We start from the raw sequence: 18,164 nt of genomic DNA, 5'->3' as shown, positions 1-18,164 counted from the left end.
CTCTGGATTAGTAGCTTCAAATACTTTTCTTCTGTAAACAAAATCCTTTGAATCAACGTTGCAATCTCTAAACTTCACATGAGAATTCCATTACTGCAGTCCAAAACCATTCAAATGGGATTACAAGAGCAGCAAGACTACAGACAACAAGAACGACGAGAGAACCAGGGAGACACAATGAACCAGAGAGGACAACGTGGAGCTTCCGTTGGGCAGCGTCGGGTACGAATCCGGCGGCGGCATGACACAATCATGTCCATTGAACGATAGCCTCCTCGGGAAAGCCCAGCCTCCACCGAAGGTAAAGTCTGCAGCGTCTTTGTGCAGCAGCATCTCGGTCTGCACATTCCCGTTCTCGCCGCACTGAATCAACATGTCATTGTAATGCTTGATGCCCCAAAACATCGCGGTATCATCTGCAAAAGGAGAACGTCAGGTGATCAGCTGCACCTGCATGCAGCAATGGAGCTCCTCGAGGGTGAGCACTCACTGATCTCGCCATACTGGACGAGAGGCAGGTAGTTGAAGCTGAAGATTTGTAGTATGCTCCGAAAGTTGGGATGCTGTATCACCAAATTCCAGTCGCTGTAGTTGCTGTACATGTTGAAGTTGGTGATCGTCACCTTCACTCGCCAGTACTCTCTGTAGCTCTCCTTCACGTGCCAGTGCACGCGAATGGGGCACATGTGCGGCGTGCACAAGACAGCCGGGCTTGTCGTCGAGCCACCATCGCCGTTTGGCAAGCGAAGAAAATTCGATTGCTCGCCATCCCTGCAACATCGTGAACACAGGTGATGTGTTTCGGAGAAGATTCATGGAGGGAAGGGAGAAGCTTGCCTCGAGCAAGTGGGTAATGTCGGTTCTCCTTGGCACCCACAGCTACAACGAGGGCATGAGACTATGGTACTGTTGTAGAACGTCGACAAAGAAACGCAGCAGCTGGGCGTTTCAGATTCCCTGAATTGGGAGAAGGAACAGGTGATTTCCCATGTCACTGCAAAGTCGTTTCTCCATCAGAAACAGTAGAAAAACCTTCGAATAAATGTTCTCTGGACAGATCAGATGGAGAGAGAACTGAAATAGACATGCTCCGGACTCACTCAGTGCCTGGGTGGTACGTTGCTTGTCGAACTGGAACTTGCTGGGTGCCACAACAGTGGCATTGCTGCAAGTATAACCAGGTATCCCGAGGGTGAAGTTTGATGGCTTCCCGGTGGCGGGACTGCTGATGTTAGCAGACTCCATGGACATCTGGAAGGAGGCCATGGCCAGTGTTCGGTCCTGGGCGAGAGAAGACAACACACCTCCCCTGCAGCAGTTCTTGGTTTGCATGTTGTAGGGTGTTCCTGGCAGCAAATCCACAATGGTGGGGCTCTTCTCGCAGCAGTGGGGGATGTTGTCACCCTTGAACTTGGAGCAGTTTCCTTGATTGGTAGTTTCGGCTCCCCGCATATCCCAAATCACTTCATTATTAGGCCATGTCCAACCTAATCTCCAACCAGGTCTCTCGATGTGCCGATACAGCTGGTAATTATATATGCTTACCGAAACCTGCAACATCAGAGGAAGAGCAAGATGAAAGGGATGGTAGCATTCGGTAATGTGCTTGAGAAGCTCAATTGAATTGAAGTTCTTAGTTTGATGTGAATGAACAGGAAATGCAAGACAGTGAATCAGCTAATGTAAGAAGAGTTGCAAAGGAAATGGCCCCAAGAAAATTCACAGTAGAACAAACAGTGGCATTGATACTTCCTCTTCAAATAACCATCTGAGAGTAGAAAATTGGGGCAAAGATAAATGCAATACAAGTTGTTTGTGACTCAAATATCTGTACAAAGAACAATGGAAAGACCACCAAGTGCTCAAAGAAGTCATGCTCATTGTTGGATGTGTTGTTTAACTATAATAGGGGCATTAGGCTTTGAGATCAGACATCTGCCAATTCTCACTTCACTTTTCTTCACCTAAGTGTGCATGAATCGAGTGAACATATACTCGCATTTCCATGTTATTGAATGCCCAATAGGAGGGATGATCAAACATTCATGGGAGTGAAGACTGTCAAGAATAGTATAGCTTATTGATACGCTTGCACTTGTCTTTGGTAACATCTTCACGATTAGTATGTGTGTTCTGACATACGACAGAGACTCAGGTCAAAGCTGAAACAGGCTCGTCAGTTTCATGTCGAAGCTGACACAGGAGGAACGCACGGAGATGGAACGTCAACCTAAACCCTGTTAAGAATTCCGTGTATGCATCATCTGCCAAACTCTACAGGAACCTATATTGATGACAGCATAAGATTGATCGGGATGGGGGCTGCAGCAAGAACAGAGCAGGAAGAGGACTTTTGGAACAAGCGCAAGACGAATCGAATTAGAACTACAAGCAGTCGTCCACATCGACAAGAAGAAGAGCGGTAAAAGAAGGGTGATGATGGCAGCATCGTCTTACCATGTACATGTCCCCGGAGTTGGTCATGAAATCCCACTTGATCGTGATGTTGCCGTCAGGGTCCATCGGATCGTACGCATCTAAACAACAACACATCGGCGCTGCGTGAGAACAGAATCCACCAATCTAAAAGGCCGCAGAGTTAGAGCAGACCTGCGCCGCAGAACAGCAACAGCAGCAGCAGCAGCGAGAGGGAGGCCGTCGCGGGTCTCATTTTCTCTGTCAGCGCCAAGAGACGTGCACCTGCACTCCCATGAAGCAGACGAAGGCAGAGAGGGAGACAAATGGGGGAGGAGAGAGGAAGGTGAGAGGTTGGCTTGTTCCCTTTGTTCTTTGTATCGCTTCCCCTTCGCTCTAATCGACGGGTGGATGGGTTGGCAGCGTAGTGCATGCATTGGAAACGCAGCATCACAGCCAGATATGGAATGAGTCAATGCATGAATTAATTACCCCCTCCCTCTCTCTCTCTCTCTCTCTCTCTCTCTCTCTCCAAGTCCAACTGCTCCATTGGCGAGGCAGGCGGAGGATATCCGGCATTGGAAAGCCAGCGGAGCACCTTCCAATTCTTCCTTCCCATCTTGATATGTTTATCTGTTCCCCTATTTGGACGGAGTGCTGTTACACAGTTCCCAGGTTGCAGTATGATCTGTGTCCATCGAACTTTGAGATTAGGGAAATAATTATCATGATATAGATTTGTATAAGATTAAATCAAAGCATGAAGTCTTCGCTTAACGTTATAAATTACAGATAGTGGCTATGTGAATGGTATCGAAGACAAACTGATGGCTTGGTATGTTCAACGTGTAATTCTTTGATATGAGCGCCACTTGGTGGCAATATGACATTGGACCATATTAATTATACCTTGTCGTTTCTATGTGAATGGAACCATTATGCATTTGTATTAACTGCAAAAATTTCTAATATTTTAATTGTAAATAGTGTATGACAAGTAGGATTAGTCATGTATTAAAATGAATATGGATGTTGTAAGTTTTGTGATCACCTTTTATATCAAAATGAAAAATTATACGTAGAATTATTAGATATATTTGGTGGTCATACAAGTAATATAGTGATTGAAAAATAATAATATGCTCGATACATCGATATCATGTGATTGATATTATAATATTGTATGATCGACACATCGATATCAAATAGTAGATATAATTGATATAAAATTCATATTATAAAAAATCTCTTAAATATATTTTTTTCACTCACAATATTTATACCATCTTTGAGCATTCAGCTCTAACACTCTCAACATTATTGAGATATATATATATATATATATATATATATTTAATTAATTTAAGTATCGAAATAACTTAGTTAAGCACATGCCGACGTAATTTTACAAGATTCGACGTAATTTTTCAATATCATGTATAAACATGCATGAAATAGGGCCTTGATTGGCTATGAGTTAGCATACCAATTAATAACAATACATGATATTTAATTAAAAAATATTTTATAAATAATTATGTAATTAAAATAGAAAAAAAAGAAGCAAAATAAGAGTGTGTACACAAATACTTTTAGGCACTTAAACCGGCCTGCACTATTGACTGCACACTGCAGGATATGTAACGAGTTTCTCATTAAGATCACTGCATCTCCTTTGATTCAACGTTCTTCTCCTGTTCATCGTTGCAAATACAAATCCTCTTTGACTTGGCAAGCGTTGAGACGTCATAAACAAGTGCTTGAGGCGAATTCTCCCAGAGTGCACCCACACGCGATCGAAATATCCTGCTATCTTCCCAATGCTGCCTCTCCTCGTCCGCCAGGTCAACGCGCTGACCTCACCGCACGTGCTTCAGAATACCTTCCCTGCGTTCGCCATGTATTATTGTTGGCATCCCCTGTCTTCCCAATAGGTTTGAAGTACCGCCGCCTGAACACAGGTGTCGAGGTCGGAGATGGAGACGCGGAAGAAACGGACATTGACTTCCGCCGAGGCGGTCGCATCCTGTCCCGGTGCTAACTCTCTCTTCCACCTAATCCTGAGTCAGAAGAACTCTCTCCATAAATCCCCTTAGCCTTCTTCTTCATTTCCTGCTAAGAAAACTTCAGCAGCATCAGCGGATCGTCGTGTTTGAGTAGGCTTTACGTTTATATAGTTGGTGATGTCCAACGTTCCCAATTCTCTCCGTGACTCCTGTCTCACCCTCTTCCGCCTCGCCATCTCCAGTTCCGATCGCTGGCCCTTCTCTCTCTAGCTTGCGTCCCCCGTCTCCCCTCTGCAGCTCCTCTTGCTGCCGGGTTGCCCGGTCTTCGCATGCAGCGTGGACGAGAAGAAGCGGGAGATAACACTAATAACAACGAGAAGATCGAGAGCCATCGCTGTCGTCGCTCGCTGGCCGGCTTCTTCCAGCTCCGCATGCCGCACATGGGGCACCGCGAGAGGAAGGAGCGGGCGGCCGCGGGGTTGCCGCCCAAGGGGTGCATGGCGGTCAGAGTGGGGCAGGAAGGGGAGGAGCAGCGGCGGTTCGTGGTGCCGGTGGCGCACCTCAGCCACCCCCTCTTCGCGGAGTTCCTGGAGGAGGCGAAGGCGGAGTATGGGTTCAGCCAGCCAGGGGCCATCTCCATCCCCTGCGGCGTTGATCACTTCCGCCACGTGAACGACGTCATCGACCGCGAGAGGGGCAGCGCTGCAGTCCATCACCACCACCTCCCCCTCCGCCTTCTTCACTTTACATGCTGTTTTGGAGCTTAATGACCGGTGATGATAAATAGATGAGTGATTAGGCTTTTGATATATGGATGAAGATAATGAAATTTGTTGGACTGTACGTATTTGGGGATTGAATGTGTTCGAAATAGATAATTTCAAGCTTATTGTAAGAAATATTTCATTCACTACACGAACATATTCGTCAATCCAATTATGAGATCATCCTTCATCAGATACCACTGAAAAAGGACAAATAATATGATCGATGTTCATGATCTGGGACATCGGCAGATCCTAACCATCCATCTTCAACAGTAGCGAGTCTCGTGATCTGCTCCGCTCACAGCTTCCTTCCAAGACCTGTGCATGTAACGCCACTGCCGCCATCGGAGCAGCTCGAATAGCTACTGTGTTACTTCAACGGCTTTTGCGACGGTGATTCGGCCCGATGACTCACCCGTGATCACTCCAAGGCTATCTCTTCCTATGGGCTCTGCTGTGCCGCTGTAGACAAAAGTCGAAACCAAACTGGCAACTGCGGAGGGCCACCAGGAATAAAGATGGGGGAAACAGAGGACAAAGAAACAAAGTGACATGCACGCATCAGACGCCGCAGGGCCCTCCTAGAACGAGAAGTTGTACGTGATCCCATGTGCGAACTGCAAAGGCGAGCTCAGGATAAGCTTGCTGCCATCTCTCTTTTGGCCCTCCTCCCACCGGGCTCCTGCTTTGCTTAGTGACACTTGTGCTTGGCGTTTTCTTACACATAGTCCCAGGAACAGTGAGGAGGCGCCACTTTTGGTGTTCCTTTTTGCTTTCTTTGAGCGCAGTGAGAATTATACATCAGAGAGAGCCTTTAGTTTTGATGGTGTTTTGCTTGCACTATGATGAGACTGGTCCATCTTGTGGCTCGTAGGTTGCGAGGCATTAGATCTTGCCAAACCAACGACCCGACAAGCTTTGCAGCCATGGCGTTCGGTCACTGATGGAGTGACTTCAAAGCTAGAGGCCCAGCCACCGTGACAACCACAAAAAGAACCGTGAAGGATGTGCATCAGTCACAAAGTAATTTCGTTTGGAGTAACACTTCCTGACGCCTGACATGGCTTACAGCACTGGAATGGCCCGAGGACTGCTCCAAGGACTACACCTTGCACGGCCAAGGAAAATGATACATGTCCTCATCCTATAAATCGGATCCTTCGCCCCCAAATCAAGTGCCTTCAGTCACCGGCTCATCCTCCTCTCCACTGCCACCCTCGAACGCACCATGCCTTCTCCGACGCAAAAGAACACCACCGCCGCTCTCTCTCCTGCTCCCCCCCCGCCGCCGCCGCCGCCTTCTCCTTCTTCTAACAAGTGGGGCCCGTACTCCAGCGCCAAGGACTTCGACGCCAACATGGCCACCGTCCTCGTCGTGCTCGTGTGCGCCACGGCGCTTGCCTTCGCCCTCCACGCCGTCTTCCGCCTTCTCCTCCGTCGCCTGCGCCGCCGCCTCCCTCGGCCGTCCGCCGGCGGGGACAAGCCCCGGGCGGGGACGGCTCCGCCGCAGCTGCCGGGGTCCGTGGTGTTCTCCGCCGGGGCGACCGCGGTGGCGGGCGCCCCGGAGTGCGCCATCTGTCTCGCGGAGCTGGCGGAGGGCGAGCGCGTCCGCGTACTGCCGGCCTGCAGCCACGGGTTCCACGCCCTGTGCGTCGAGGCGTGGCTCGTCGGCCGCTCCTCCTGCCCCACCTGCCGGGCCGAGTGCCGTCCCTCTCCGGCGCAACCGGCGGAGCCGTGAGATGGCCACACGTCTGTGGCCGTAGAAGCTGCCACTCTTGCACAGACCGAGGCCAGGGGAGACGCCCAGTTCCAGAGCTGATTTGCTTCACTACTTACGAACTACAGCAATAAATTAATTAAAGGAGTTCTGTATGATGTTCTAGTGAGTCTTTAGCATGCAATCTCAGTCTCGTATGAATCATACACAGCATCATCTCTTCTCTCCCGCAGCATTAAACGCAAAGATACAAATTTACGAGCTGAGACGGGCACCATTACCGACCATAGCGTGGGAGAACGAATTGGAGACATAGGGAAACGGGAGATAGGTGATGACGAAGTCCGAGGGATGCAGAGAGGGGTCCATGACAGAACGCACTAAGATATCAACTCCTTGCGATTTCTTCTACTGGCAGTCGACTCTTCAGCCCTGCCTTCGCTTGCGCCGTGTTACATGGCAGAAAGCTTCTGTTCCTGAGAACACACTGGTTCTTTATCAGCCCATAGAAAAGAGACAGCAGCTAGAGAGAGAGAGAGAGAGCGAGATCTTAGTGTTAGATTGCATGATTGATGATGCTTGCTCAGAAGGCAATCATGTTTGGTTTCGTGTAGGCGGATCTCCGCCTGTATTCCAGGACATATAATGTACATAATCTCTCTCGAAAAAGAATAGAAACCTTGATATATTATACGTATTGTGCTGGAGCTGCCGGCATAAGACCAGCAAGAAGAAAGAAAGCAGCAGGTGCATATGCATGCTCGGACGGGGAGTATTCCTCAAGAAATGGGTCCTCATCAGATGCACGCATCTTCTCTCTCTCTCTCACTCAAGAAGGTTGCCACTCGAATGACCTTCAGATTCTTCATCGTCAATAAATCCATTCATATACTTCCAAAGCCCATAGATTTGGCTAAGTCAGGCTTTTAGCTATCTCAAACCCAAAATATATACATATATATATTTATGTACAGTCTGGCAACAATTATTAAAGAAGAGAGAGAGAGGACCACCAACAGATGTTCTTGAGAGACGATGCAATTCCTCCTCTAGCATTTATAGAGGACTTTTTACATGGGGAAGGGGGGCATCAGCTTTGTTCTCGTCTCTTGGTGCTTTGGAAATGAACTTACTCGTACAAATTGGTTAATTATATGTTATCTTATATAATTAATTATTTTTAATATCTCAATCTTTATATTTTTTAAAATTATATTAATTTTTTTTTATTTATGAAAGTAAAATATTTAATCTTATTTTTCTTCATGATTTTACTTATAAAATTACACAGATACCCTTATATACTTAAAAATATACTAAAATAAAATTATAATATAAAAAATCAAGAGATATAGTTTTATTGGGAAACGGAATGAGACGGTATTATTTAATTGTTTCACTTTTTTTTTTTTTGAAGATTTTGTTAGGAAATAAAATGAAACACTAAGTAAAATGAATCTCTCTTATCATTATGTCTCGTTATACGAGAAAATTAATATCGATGAGAATAATGAAATTATTATTTTTTATTTTATTTTTTACACATATCAATATACGTGATATTTTTATTAATAAAATCAACTATACGAGGAGAAATAAAGTTAAATATTTTTTATTTTTATAAATATAAAAAGTATAATTTAAAATATAAAAATCGAAAATACTAATTATAAATTAATTATAAAAAAAAAAGATAGTTTATTATTAACCCGCATAAACCTGGTAAAAATACTACAAATACTTACTAACCCGTTTAATGAATTGAAGTCACCAAACAACTGCAAGCAAGCAGAAACATGGTCGGTCATACAGAGAGTAAGTAACCTGCACGCAACCATGATTGCTTTTGCGAACGGATTAATGGTTACACGAGAGGCAACAAAACATCCCCAAATAATAAATACGTGCATTACTCTCTCCACTTTGGGAACCCTAAACGTAATCACGCCAGCGATCATTTTTCTACCAACATCATGCTTCACTAAACGCCTCGAGCCCTTCGATCACGAAGCTTTCGCGACAATTAAAGAAATCACATGTGAGCTTTGTTGCGATCAAGATTAGGTTCCAAACCCGACCCGCTACATTCGTCGTGGAATGATGACCTCACCATTACGTAATCCACGTGTACCAACCACCGTACGATACGATGTATATTATGTACACGATGGATGATATCACGCGGTCACCCGCAAATGTGGTATTAATTTGGGATCCGAGATCGAGCCCGCAAGCAAGCAAGTGTACGAAATATGCTTATCGGGTTAGTGGATTCAGATTGGATCTGATCCGATAACAGGTAATTTTAGCAGTTGGGAGGCCTTTGTTTGATCATAATGAGGCGTCCTCGTGAAAGAAATAAGAAATTAGAGTTCCAAATCAGTCTTCCATTCCATCACGTTCCCTCCATCCCCCTTCCTAATGATAAATTCCTAAATCCACCAACAAATTCCTGATCCGTTCGAACTCATCATCCTCTTCCTTTGGATTCCTCCACCTCCTCCTCCTCTTCCTCTCTCTTTCTTCCGGGATTTGTAATTGGTTGAGTTATATGCCCTCAATCATATCATTCTCATCTCAATCTTCTTCTTCTTCTTCTGCTGCTGCTGTTGGTACTACTATTGTTATTGTCGTGATGACGTCCTCCGGGCGATGCCATGGGCCGCTGCGGCCGGTGACCTAATCTTGATCTGAAGCCCCGCCACTGCCGATCGCCGCTCGGACATGGCGACGCCGTCTGAGTCCGATCGGACGGAGCAGATCATCACCCTGTTCCTCCACAAGGCCCAGCATGCCGTCCTCGCCTCCCGCATCCCGCACCTCCACCTCTCCGCCCCCCGCCCCACCTCCGCCCGCGACCGTTGGTTCCACCTCGCCCTCGGTGACCTCCCCGCCCAGATCGGGCACCATGGCGCGGTCATGGACCCCTTGGTGGTCGACATCCTCCTCACCCCGCGCGGCGATGCCGATGACCCCACTGGCTCCCCTGAGGCCGTCGTCGAGCGCTGGACTGCCCAGTGCGTCCCCCCGTCTCCCTGGTCTGCCGCCGCGCCGCACCATCCCCACGATGGCAGCTGGCATCGCAAGACCTACAAGAAGTCCATAATTCTGCTCAGATCCCTCTACGCGCTGCTCCGTCTCCTCCCGGCTCACCGGATCTTCCGCCTGCTGTGCTCCTCCAGCCAGCCGTATAACTACGACCTCAGCTACAGGATATCCTCCTTCGTGGCGCCTCTCTCCAGGGCGGAAGAGGCGGAACTGAAGCAGTACAGCTTCGCGCCGGTGGAGACCTTGTTCGGCCAGCTCGTCGTGTCGGTGCAGTACCGCCCGAGCCTCGCCAACTTTAATCTTGAGGTCTCATCCATGCCGCCGATGATCATCACGGACTACGTCGGTAGCCCGGCTGCCGATCCCATGAGACCCTTCCCTTCTTCTCTACCGGAACGCGTGTCTCGTCCGATCATGCATCAGTATCCGCCGACGGGCATCCGGACGTCAGCAGCTCCTTCATTCGACCGCCCGCATAGCTGGAATAGTACACCGCTGGCACACCACCCTCTCAGTTCGGCTTCTGGGCTTCCGGTTTCGGAGATAGGTTTCTTGCTGCCTGAGAATTATGGTCATCTGGTGCCAAACCAGCGGCCTTTGGGCGAGAGGAAGGGAAGTTCCGGTTATAACGAGTTGAAGCTCTCACCACCACTTTCGACGTCGGCGTCCCCTTCTCCTCCAACGCGTGGTGGTGATTCCCCGCAGTCTAGATTTCATTTGGAGACGGCACCTGTGAGCATACCAACGGGGAAGAGTCAGCACCGCAGCCCCAACCTCTCGGACCCATTCAAGAGCCTTTTGCCTCCTCCATCTCCGAGAAGCACAAGGGCGGATCCTTATTGTCAAGAGTCTCCTTCGAGGAGTATATCTTTCAGAAAATCCGAAGGGTCGATTCTAGGAGATGTGTACTCAAACTTTCACATTTATGCTGCTCATAAGGTACTTGCTCGCTTCAACTTTTCTAGATTTCTTGAGTGATATAATTTTAATTTTTTACGCAATTTTGTTGCTGAATCTTGCCCTTTCTTGAATATAAACAAATAGATGCATTAAAATGCTAGCCATGACTACTAGGGGTTCGCACCTTACTTGTTTAATTATTTGTTTGCTTCTTATAGAATCATAGGTTGTCAAACCTTGAAATCAGGTAAAAGAGAGGAATACTTCCTAACATTGCTACCTCATTCAGAATGGTAAGCATGGGGCATTAATGCCTAAGCATAAGTTCCATACTAGAAAACAATGTCTGAAATGATTTGCTTTTTAAGTGCTCCCTTTTGTAGTTTTGCGTTGTTCTTTTACAGGGAAATTGTTTATAAAGTCAGAGAATTTCTGTACCAAATGATGACAATGAAATAAAACCATTCTCTAAGGTCAATAGGTGATGGAATCCTTGCAATTAATATTAGGTCAACTGGTTTCTATCCTTGATCATAGATATCGATCTTGGAACTTCTCGAATGTTATGATGAAGTTAGCTTGCACCATTCCTGGGATGGGTGCTACTGCTACCTCTCGTGCTATAAAAAATCAAGCATTTTTTGGGAACAATTTCACTTTGGGGCTATCTGCTCAGTATGAGAATGCCACTTCCCATGGGTCGCAGAAGTGCTCAACAACCACCAGAACTACCTACGTCCTTCATTTTAAGTCCTTTTAAGTCTCTTAACATTTTTACTGAAACTTCCACCGCTTTTGAAGAAATCATATTGTCAGGGCTGGCAAATTTATTGGCCATGAGCTGAGAGACTACTGCACGATTGCTGACTGAAAGATTCAGATAATAGTTAAGCAGCACCTTCCTAGTCAATCAATCATGCTTCTCAAGCCGTTGAATTTCAAAAGTTTGAGAGTCAGATACTTCTTCTGGCCCATGGTGTTCCAGAAGAAAATTTTAGTATCAATGTTCTATATTGGTTACCACCACATTGTATACTATGATAAATCATGTCATTACAAGTTGGCTTTATCAATGTAGGATCTGACAGTTAACAAACGTGTTTGCTTCTATGATGGGGCTCAAAGATAAATATGTTGCAAGTCAATATCAATACCTTATCATGGCTCACATTCTGTGTTTAGAATCTTATTTTTTTAAAAATGGTTCCTCACAATTCTTGCCTTAAGATTTATCTTAGAAATGCTCGTTTGATGTGAATGTACTGCATCCATGGTTTGAGACACTTGTTATATTTCTTCTCCTCTTCCACTTCCTAGACCTTGTCAGACCTATATTCAGTGTCGAATGTTATCAGCTAGCCTCTTTAAGTAATCAATTTTTTGGAGGTTCAAAAAGTTGAAACTTTTTACAGCATTGTTTCAGCATGCCAATGGTAGTGACACAAATTTCCCTCAAATATTTTCAAACGAAAGTGAATCTTGAATTAGAAAGTATGCTAATAGATTCATGAAAAACTTTATGTTGATGATACTCTTGTGTAAAACCTTTCATTTACTGGTATGTGTGTGTGTTTTTACATTAACAATACAAAAGATAGTTTGTACAGGAAAGTTGAAGGCATGGAGGAATATCTGATGTTTTATCTTGATGGCAATATGTTCTTTGAGAACACAGTATTAAGATAACTGAGAGTAAAAATTTTTCTTCTTTTTTAAACTCATGTTCTGCTTTATTCGTAAGGTTCCCAGTTGTAGTCTAGGCATGAATTCACTCCAATGATAGGTCTTCTTATCTCTGGTAAACTATTATTACTGGCAATCTTTTGTAAGCAGATGTTTGTCTGAAATCATCATCTGAACATGAAATTGATAGTTTAGGGTTTTAAGTATCTACTACTTCATTATAATTGTGGGCTACTCATCCAATCTCCAATAGGATGACAGTTTAGCAGGATAACATTTAGAGCATCCAAACAGAAGTTGCATTGTTTGTTTTCAGTAGGCAAGTTTTCCTATTAGGACTTCTGCAGTACCCAAAATCAATTGGCCACTTGACTTCATTAGAAATTGCTTGTTATCATTCCTATTTGAAGATTCTATTATCTTTTTTTCTTTGATACCCTCCATATAATTTGCTTAAATTGTCACAGTGTAGAAGTACTTGTGCTTGATAGTTTGTGAAGTTCAACTATAATTTGCTTGATATGTTGGTTTTACTTTATCTTTTAGGGTCTCAAGGATGGCCGGGATGATTCTGGAAGGTTCTCTGCTTTGTCTTCTGGTGGATCACCTAGATATGGTTTTTCGAGAAGTTCTAGTCGATTGTCAATTCAGGACGACCTTGATGATGGGGATTTTTCCTACCCATTTGCTGTAGATGATGTTGACACATCAGATTCACAAGCAAGGTGATTCTTACAGTGATTTATTCTACAGATGCTTAGATTGAAGTCTAAAATGGACAAACAAAGCTATATTGCTGGGTCAAAGATCTATTGTTTTTGCTTATCTAGCAAGATTTTGATTTAACTTAACATGAGACTCATAGAATACCGAGACTAGAGTCAACCGTGTAAGTTTAACTGTTCTGTGCTTTTATAGGAGACAAATTACCTTGTTCTTTTGAAAATTTCTTCCACAATCATTAGAAAAGATTCTGAATTCAATAATTCTAGCGATCCATCTTTCCGTGATTATTTTAATTCCTCCTTGTTTTAGACCAATACTTACATAGTCGTGGATATCTAAAATTGGTTGGATACTTGGTCATACAGTTCTTGATCTCCCCTGTAGTTCTAATATCTGCTTTGTCCTATTTGTTGAGTGCAATAGGTTTTGTCAGTTGAACCGTAGGGATTCTTCTCATCATTTTAGATTCGTTACCAGGAAGCATCAGTCCATTTTTCGGGTATGAGGCGCATCACATGTCGTACTTGATTACCTATTTCTTTCTCCTGACTTTTGCTAGTTTTAGTTAGACATTAAAGGAAAGATCTGCCAGTTTAGTGATTATGTTTCTAATCGGGTATTGTGACTTGTACCTGGTTAGTACCTTGTTTAGAATATGATTGACAAAGTATGTAATAAAAAATATAGTGTTGATAATTCAGCGGATCTTATCTAGGCTGCTACGTAGATATTGCACCTGGGGGGATCAATCTCTGACATCCCTCCAGCAGCTGGCTTGGTTAACACGTGGGGATAGTTCAATGTGATTGTAGATGGCCTCTAAGTTTAATCCTTCCCTTCCAAATTCATTTTCTATTTATTTGTCCCAGACTTTTAATCTTGTCAGGGAATTTTGTTATTTTCCTGATTCATCCAGAAATTTGTGAAGATTATATAATTATGTGAATGTTCATTCGTCGAGTTAGGTTTTTCATTCAAAGTAAGTGAACTTTAACCTGATAGTTACAATGTGATGAACTTTTACATTCAGCTGGCTTGGAGATGACTTCACTCTGAATAACATGAAAAGAAGCCTACATGGAGCTAGAAAACTTAACTTGTGAGTGTAGCATAGTGTGCTTGTAGGAAAGGTTAAAAGTATGTTTGATGAGAGGAAAATGAAGTGATGGAGCTTTAGTGAGAAAAATATTTAGTATGAGTATCATTTAATGCTATCTTTCCATCTTGCACTTCTTTATCCACTTCACAAGCATGCTTGTTTGCTTATGTGAATCTGAGGTTGAGTCACAATTGCCAAATGTTGGAATTACGGAGGACATATTGCAAACTGTTCAAATAATCATATGGGAATGTGCAATTATCCATTATATCATTGAACACTGTGTATAGCATGACATCTAGCTGCTTTAACCTGATTGAGACCTAGAAATTGCTGATATCTCAGCTCACTGTTAGACGGGGACACTGACGGTGAATGGAAAGAGACACGGAACCTTGTCTATAATGTAAAAGTTTGGAGGGAAAGGTAGTGGATAAACAAGGATTGACAGTATGCAGTGGACAATATGCCAATCCAAGTAGTCGTTACATGCTAGGTTTAACCCTTCCACCTTGTATAGAGTGGTAAACTAGTTTTACAGGCAGATGCAGGGTTTATGTTTCTACATGCTGTCGACAGTGTGTAGCTCTATGTCACATTATTTATTTGAAAATTTACACAGGATAATCGAGTTTTTGTGCATTAGCTTGCTGTATTCATAATGATTATTTTTTCTCCAACTATGCTTTTATCGATTGTTTTCACATTTAGCATGACTTGAGTAATTAATATTATTCTCGCCATGAAGAAAATTTGTAGAGTAACAACAATAGTACATCTTCCTAGGCCCTGGGCCTTCTGGACTTAGCAACAAATGATATAAGACCTACTTTCTCTTTGGTTCATGTAATAGGCAAGAATCTTTATGCAGCAGTGCGGTCTACTTGGTCCTTGCTGTTATCTTATATATAGACCTTACTTAGTGGCCTAATTTTCTATGTTCCTATTTATTCAAAATCCATTCAATATAATAAATCTATTTTTTTTCATTGACAGGAGCTTTGATGGTAAGGAAGCATCAGAAGATACTCTGTCTCATAAATCACCAGAATTTGGCTCTTCTCATAAATCACGAGAGGCGGAAGTTGGCATTCTCGTCCACATGCTCAAAACCGCAGCTCCGCTGCGCCAAGGTCAGGGCTCCTTGCTGTCTTCAGAATCGAATGCAGAAGTTAGTATGAGCAGTTCTGTCATGTCTAGGAAAACATGCGACGTGTTAGAGGAGCTCCAAAGCTATAAAGAGCTGAAGAACTTGTTACTTTCGAAGAGTAAATCAGGATCGCTAGATTCTGTAAAACAAAGAAAAGAGTGAGTGGTGAAACCTTATCCTGCATCAGAATTAAAAGACTAGTGCAGTTCATACATAGGAGCAAAATGGCAGACTCTTTGATCATTCCCAAAGGATTTAGCTATCTATCTGACAGTGGAGATTTGTCGTCCCATTGGATCTCTCCAAGAAGCTCGCTTCTGCAAAACTGATCATCCTCGTGCTCGACTGTGCATGATTAACTTTCTCATCTGTATATAGTTCTCACACCAAAATGATGTGTTCATTTGTTTTACTTGAACTTCAAGCTTGGCGCAAATCAATTTGTTGTCACATCAAAAATTTTTGTTCTTGTTCGCCACTGTAGTATCAGCCTACTTCATTTATGATGTTCCTGTTGCTGACTCTTACCAAACTTATTGTGGGTCTCCTCAAAACAAAATATCTTATGCTTGGCAATGCATCATACCTGATTGTTGATCTTGCGTTGCTGTTCATCTCACAAGCTGTGTGTTATATTGTGGCTGCGTTTGGGAATATTTTTTAGATGCTTATTTCAAATTTGAATTGGTGTTTGATATTTTTTTTAAAAAAAAATATCATATCTGACCTAAATATTACGTTACAAATGTTGATGCTATCCTAAGGTAGCATTAACATTTCAACATTTTTCTTATGATATTATCTAAAATCATAAGATATATAATAGAAACTCTGGTTCTCTTTTATAAATTTATTGCATCGCTTATTTTGTTGTGTCACTTGTTTCATCCTGTCACAATGTTAATTTAATGGAAAATCGATATAATTTATGTCTTCTATAGTGTGCAATTTTATTTATTTATTTTTAAAATCATTTTATATTTATTTATTTTATATTTTATATGTAGGTCATGTCTTGTCATAATTTAATCATTAAATTATCAAATCACGCGTAAAACAAAGAAATTCTAGTAGGTGTGATTACCACATTCTCTAGTCCGATGACAAGCGACTCGAAACACGTTTTCTCTTCTTGTAATCAATTGAAAACCTATTAAAAGCACTATACTACCCTCCAAGACATTTAATGCTGGCTTATTCTTAAAGACCATTGTAAGATTAAATTAATGCACTCATCGGTAAAAGATAATCGCGTACAAGTCGGATGAGAAACTGCCTCGAAAGATTTTTCGGATCTTAGATTCTTGAAATTTCCGCATACTGACGCTTACTACGCTGAGCAGACTTAGTTGACTAAAAACTCAGTGGGAACGGCTCCGTGTCGACTTATGCTTATTTAAGATATAAAAAAGAATTAGTGTACATATGCTGACGGTGACAATACCGCAAACCGAGTCGGATCACAAATTGGCCCCAAAAAAAAATTTTTGCCGTCAAATCCTTCGAAATGGCCATACTTATCCCCACCTGCCGGTGAACGAACTCTATCCGCTACTAAAGCTTGTCAACTAATAAGAAGACCAAATTACCCCTATCTGATGACGTAGCATCAACGGACCCCGAAGGTACTATTGAAGTGCGGATACTCGCCAGTGACATCACCGCATAAGAGTCAGATCGCAAACTCGCCCAAAAAAATCTTTTTTGGCGTCAAATCCTCCGAATTCGGCGACCTTATTGTGACCCAGCAGTGAACGTACTCCATCTTTCCGCTTCATGACTCCAACTTCTTGTCATCTTTACGTGTCAATAAAAATCCAATATTGCACCCAACAAAAAAATGACAATTAAATATTGTCCGCTTATAAAATTCAATCACGTGATCTCATGGACATACTCCTCGAAACAATCCCCACTCGGTGCTTTGCTCTTCCTATAGTACCGGAAAAATCAGAAATTAATTTTGCATGAGAAATCGAGTCACATTTAATTTGATCTTTCTTTGGAACACTGTATTAGATAACTACTAATTGGGTGTTTACTTGGACCATTACCATGTAGTCAAAGAGTGCTATCTCTTTCGTCCAAATTAACAAACTGGGCTCATTCCAATTATTGAGATGCAAAACATGCTTCATTTTAGGTTGCAAGTTTGATATCTTGTCCAACAAAATGTCAATCAAGTAAAGATTTTTATCTAATCATTAAAAGGTTATCAAAATTCCGCCTTGATCTCTAATCATATGAAAGAAAAAACAAATCACCATATATAAATATATGATATCTATGCTCTATGCATAACATATCTCCTCCCCTACTCCGTTTCAGAACCTATAGTTAGTTTCAAAGCATAGCTCATCGTTAGCAAAAGGAAAAATAACTAAGTTGACGTCTTCTTCCCGAGTTCATAGACACATGGAAGGAACTCTCGACCGTGCTACACTGCCCTAGGCAGTTGATGTCTCTATCTGCAAAGGCACATCTTCTAGAGTTTTGAGGCCATGTGCATCGAACGCGAATGAAGCACGATAGATGATGACCTCAGGTCCGGAGAAGAATCAGGAGCCGTATGACAAATCCAGTGGACCGGATGCGTCCAATTCATGGAGTCAATAAATATAGCCCATCTCGTTTCACAGAAGAAAAGGAATAG

At 43.1% G+C, this 18,164-nt stretch overlaps 4 protein-coding genes across 4 annotated transcripts; 3 read left to right on the top strand and 1 right to left on the bottom strand.

Annotated features, from left to right (window-relative positions):
- Window positions 1-71: 71 nt before the first annotated feature.
- LOC103982608 (COBRA-like protein 7) lies at window positions 72-2,896 on the bottom strand. Its single transcript, XM_065106417.1, has 6 exons — window positions 2,611-2,896; window positions 2,458-2,537; window positions 1,101-1,551; window positions 838-994; window positions 491-771; window positions 72-416 (listed from the first exon to the last, which is right to left on the bottom strand). The coding sequence occupies exons 1-6, from the start codon at window positions 2,864-2,866 to the stop codon at window positions 121-123; spliced, it is 1,521 nt and encodes a 506-aa protein (XP_064962489.1). The 5' UTR covers window positions 2,867-2,896; the 3' UTR covers window positions 72-120.
- Window positions 2,897-4,112: 1,216 nt separating this feature from the next.
- LOC103982609 (auxin-responsive protein SAUR32-like) lies at window positions 4,113-5,329 on the top strand. Its single transcript, XM_009399591.3, has one exon. The coding sequence runs from the start codon at window positions 4,751-4,753 to the stop codon at window positions 5,186-5,188; it is 438 nt and encodes a 145-aa protein (XP_009397866.2). The 5' UTR covers window positions 4,113-4,750; the 3' UTR covers window positions 5,189-5,329.
- An 873-nt stretch (window positions 5,330-6,202) lies between these two features.
- On the top strand, window positions 6,203-7,111 carry LOC103982610 (RING-H2 finger protein ATL74-like). Its single transcript, XM_009399592.3, has one exon. The coding sequence runs from the start codon at window positions 6,417-6,419 to the stop codon at window positions 6,924-6,926; it is 510 nt and encodes a 169-aa protein (XP_009397867.2). The 5' UTR covers window positions 6,203-6,416; the 3' UTR covers window positions 6,927-7,111.
- A 2,148-nt stretch (window positions 7,112-9,259) lies between these two features.
- LOC103982611 (autophagy-related protein 13a) lies at window positions 9,260-16,021 on the top strand. The gene is made up of 3 exons (XM_009399593.3): window positions 9,260-10,892; window positions 13,083-13,261; window positions 15,358-16,021. The coding sequence occupies exons 1-3, from the start codon at window positions 9,630-9,632 to the stop codon at window positions 15,671-15,673; spliced, it is 1,758 nt and encodes a 585-aa protein (XP_009397868.2). The 5' UTR covers window positions 9,260-9,629; the 3' UTR covers window positions 15,674-16,021.
- The last annotated feature ends 2,143 nt before the right edge of the window (window positions 16,022-18,164 follow it).

The sequence above is a fragment of the Musa acuminata genome, chromosome BXJ2-4, assembly GCF_036884655.1.
Source record: "Musa acuminata AAA Group cultivar baxijiao chromosome BXJ2-4, Cavendish_Baxijiao_AAA, whole genome shotgun sequence".
Lineage (NCBI taxonomy): Eukaryota > Viridiplantae > Streptophyta > Magnoliopsida > Zingiberales > Musaceae > Musa > Musa acuminata.
The sequence above is the reverse complement of the archived record's forward strand: the minus strand, read 5'-3'. Positions and strand labels throughout refer to the sequence as shown.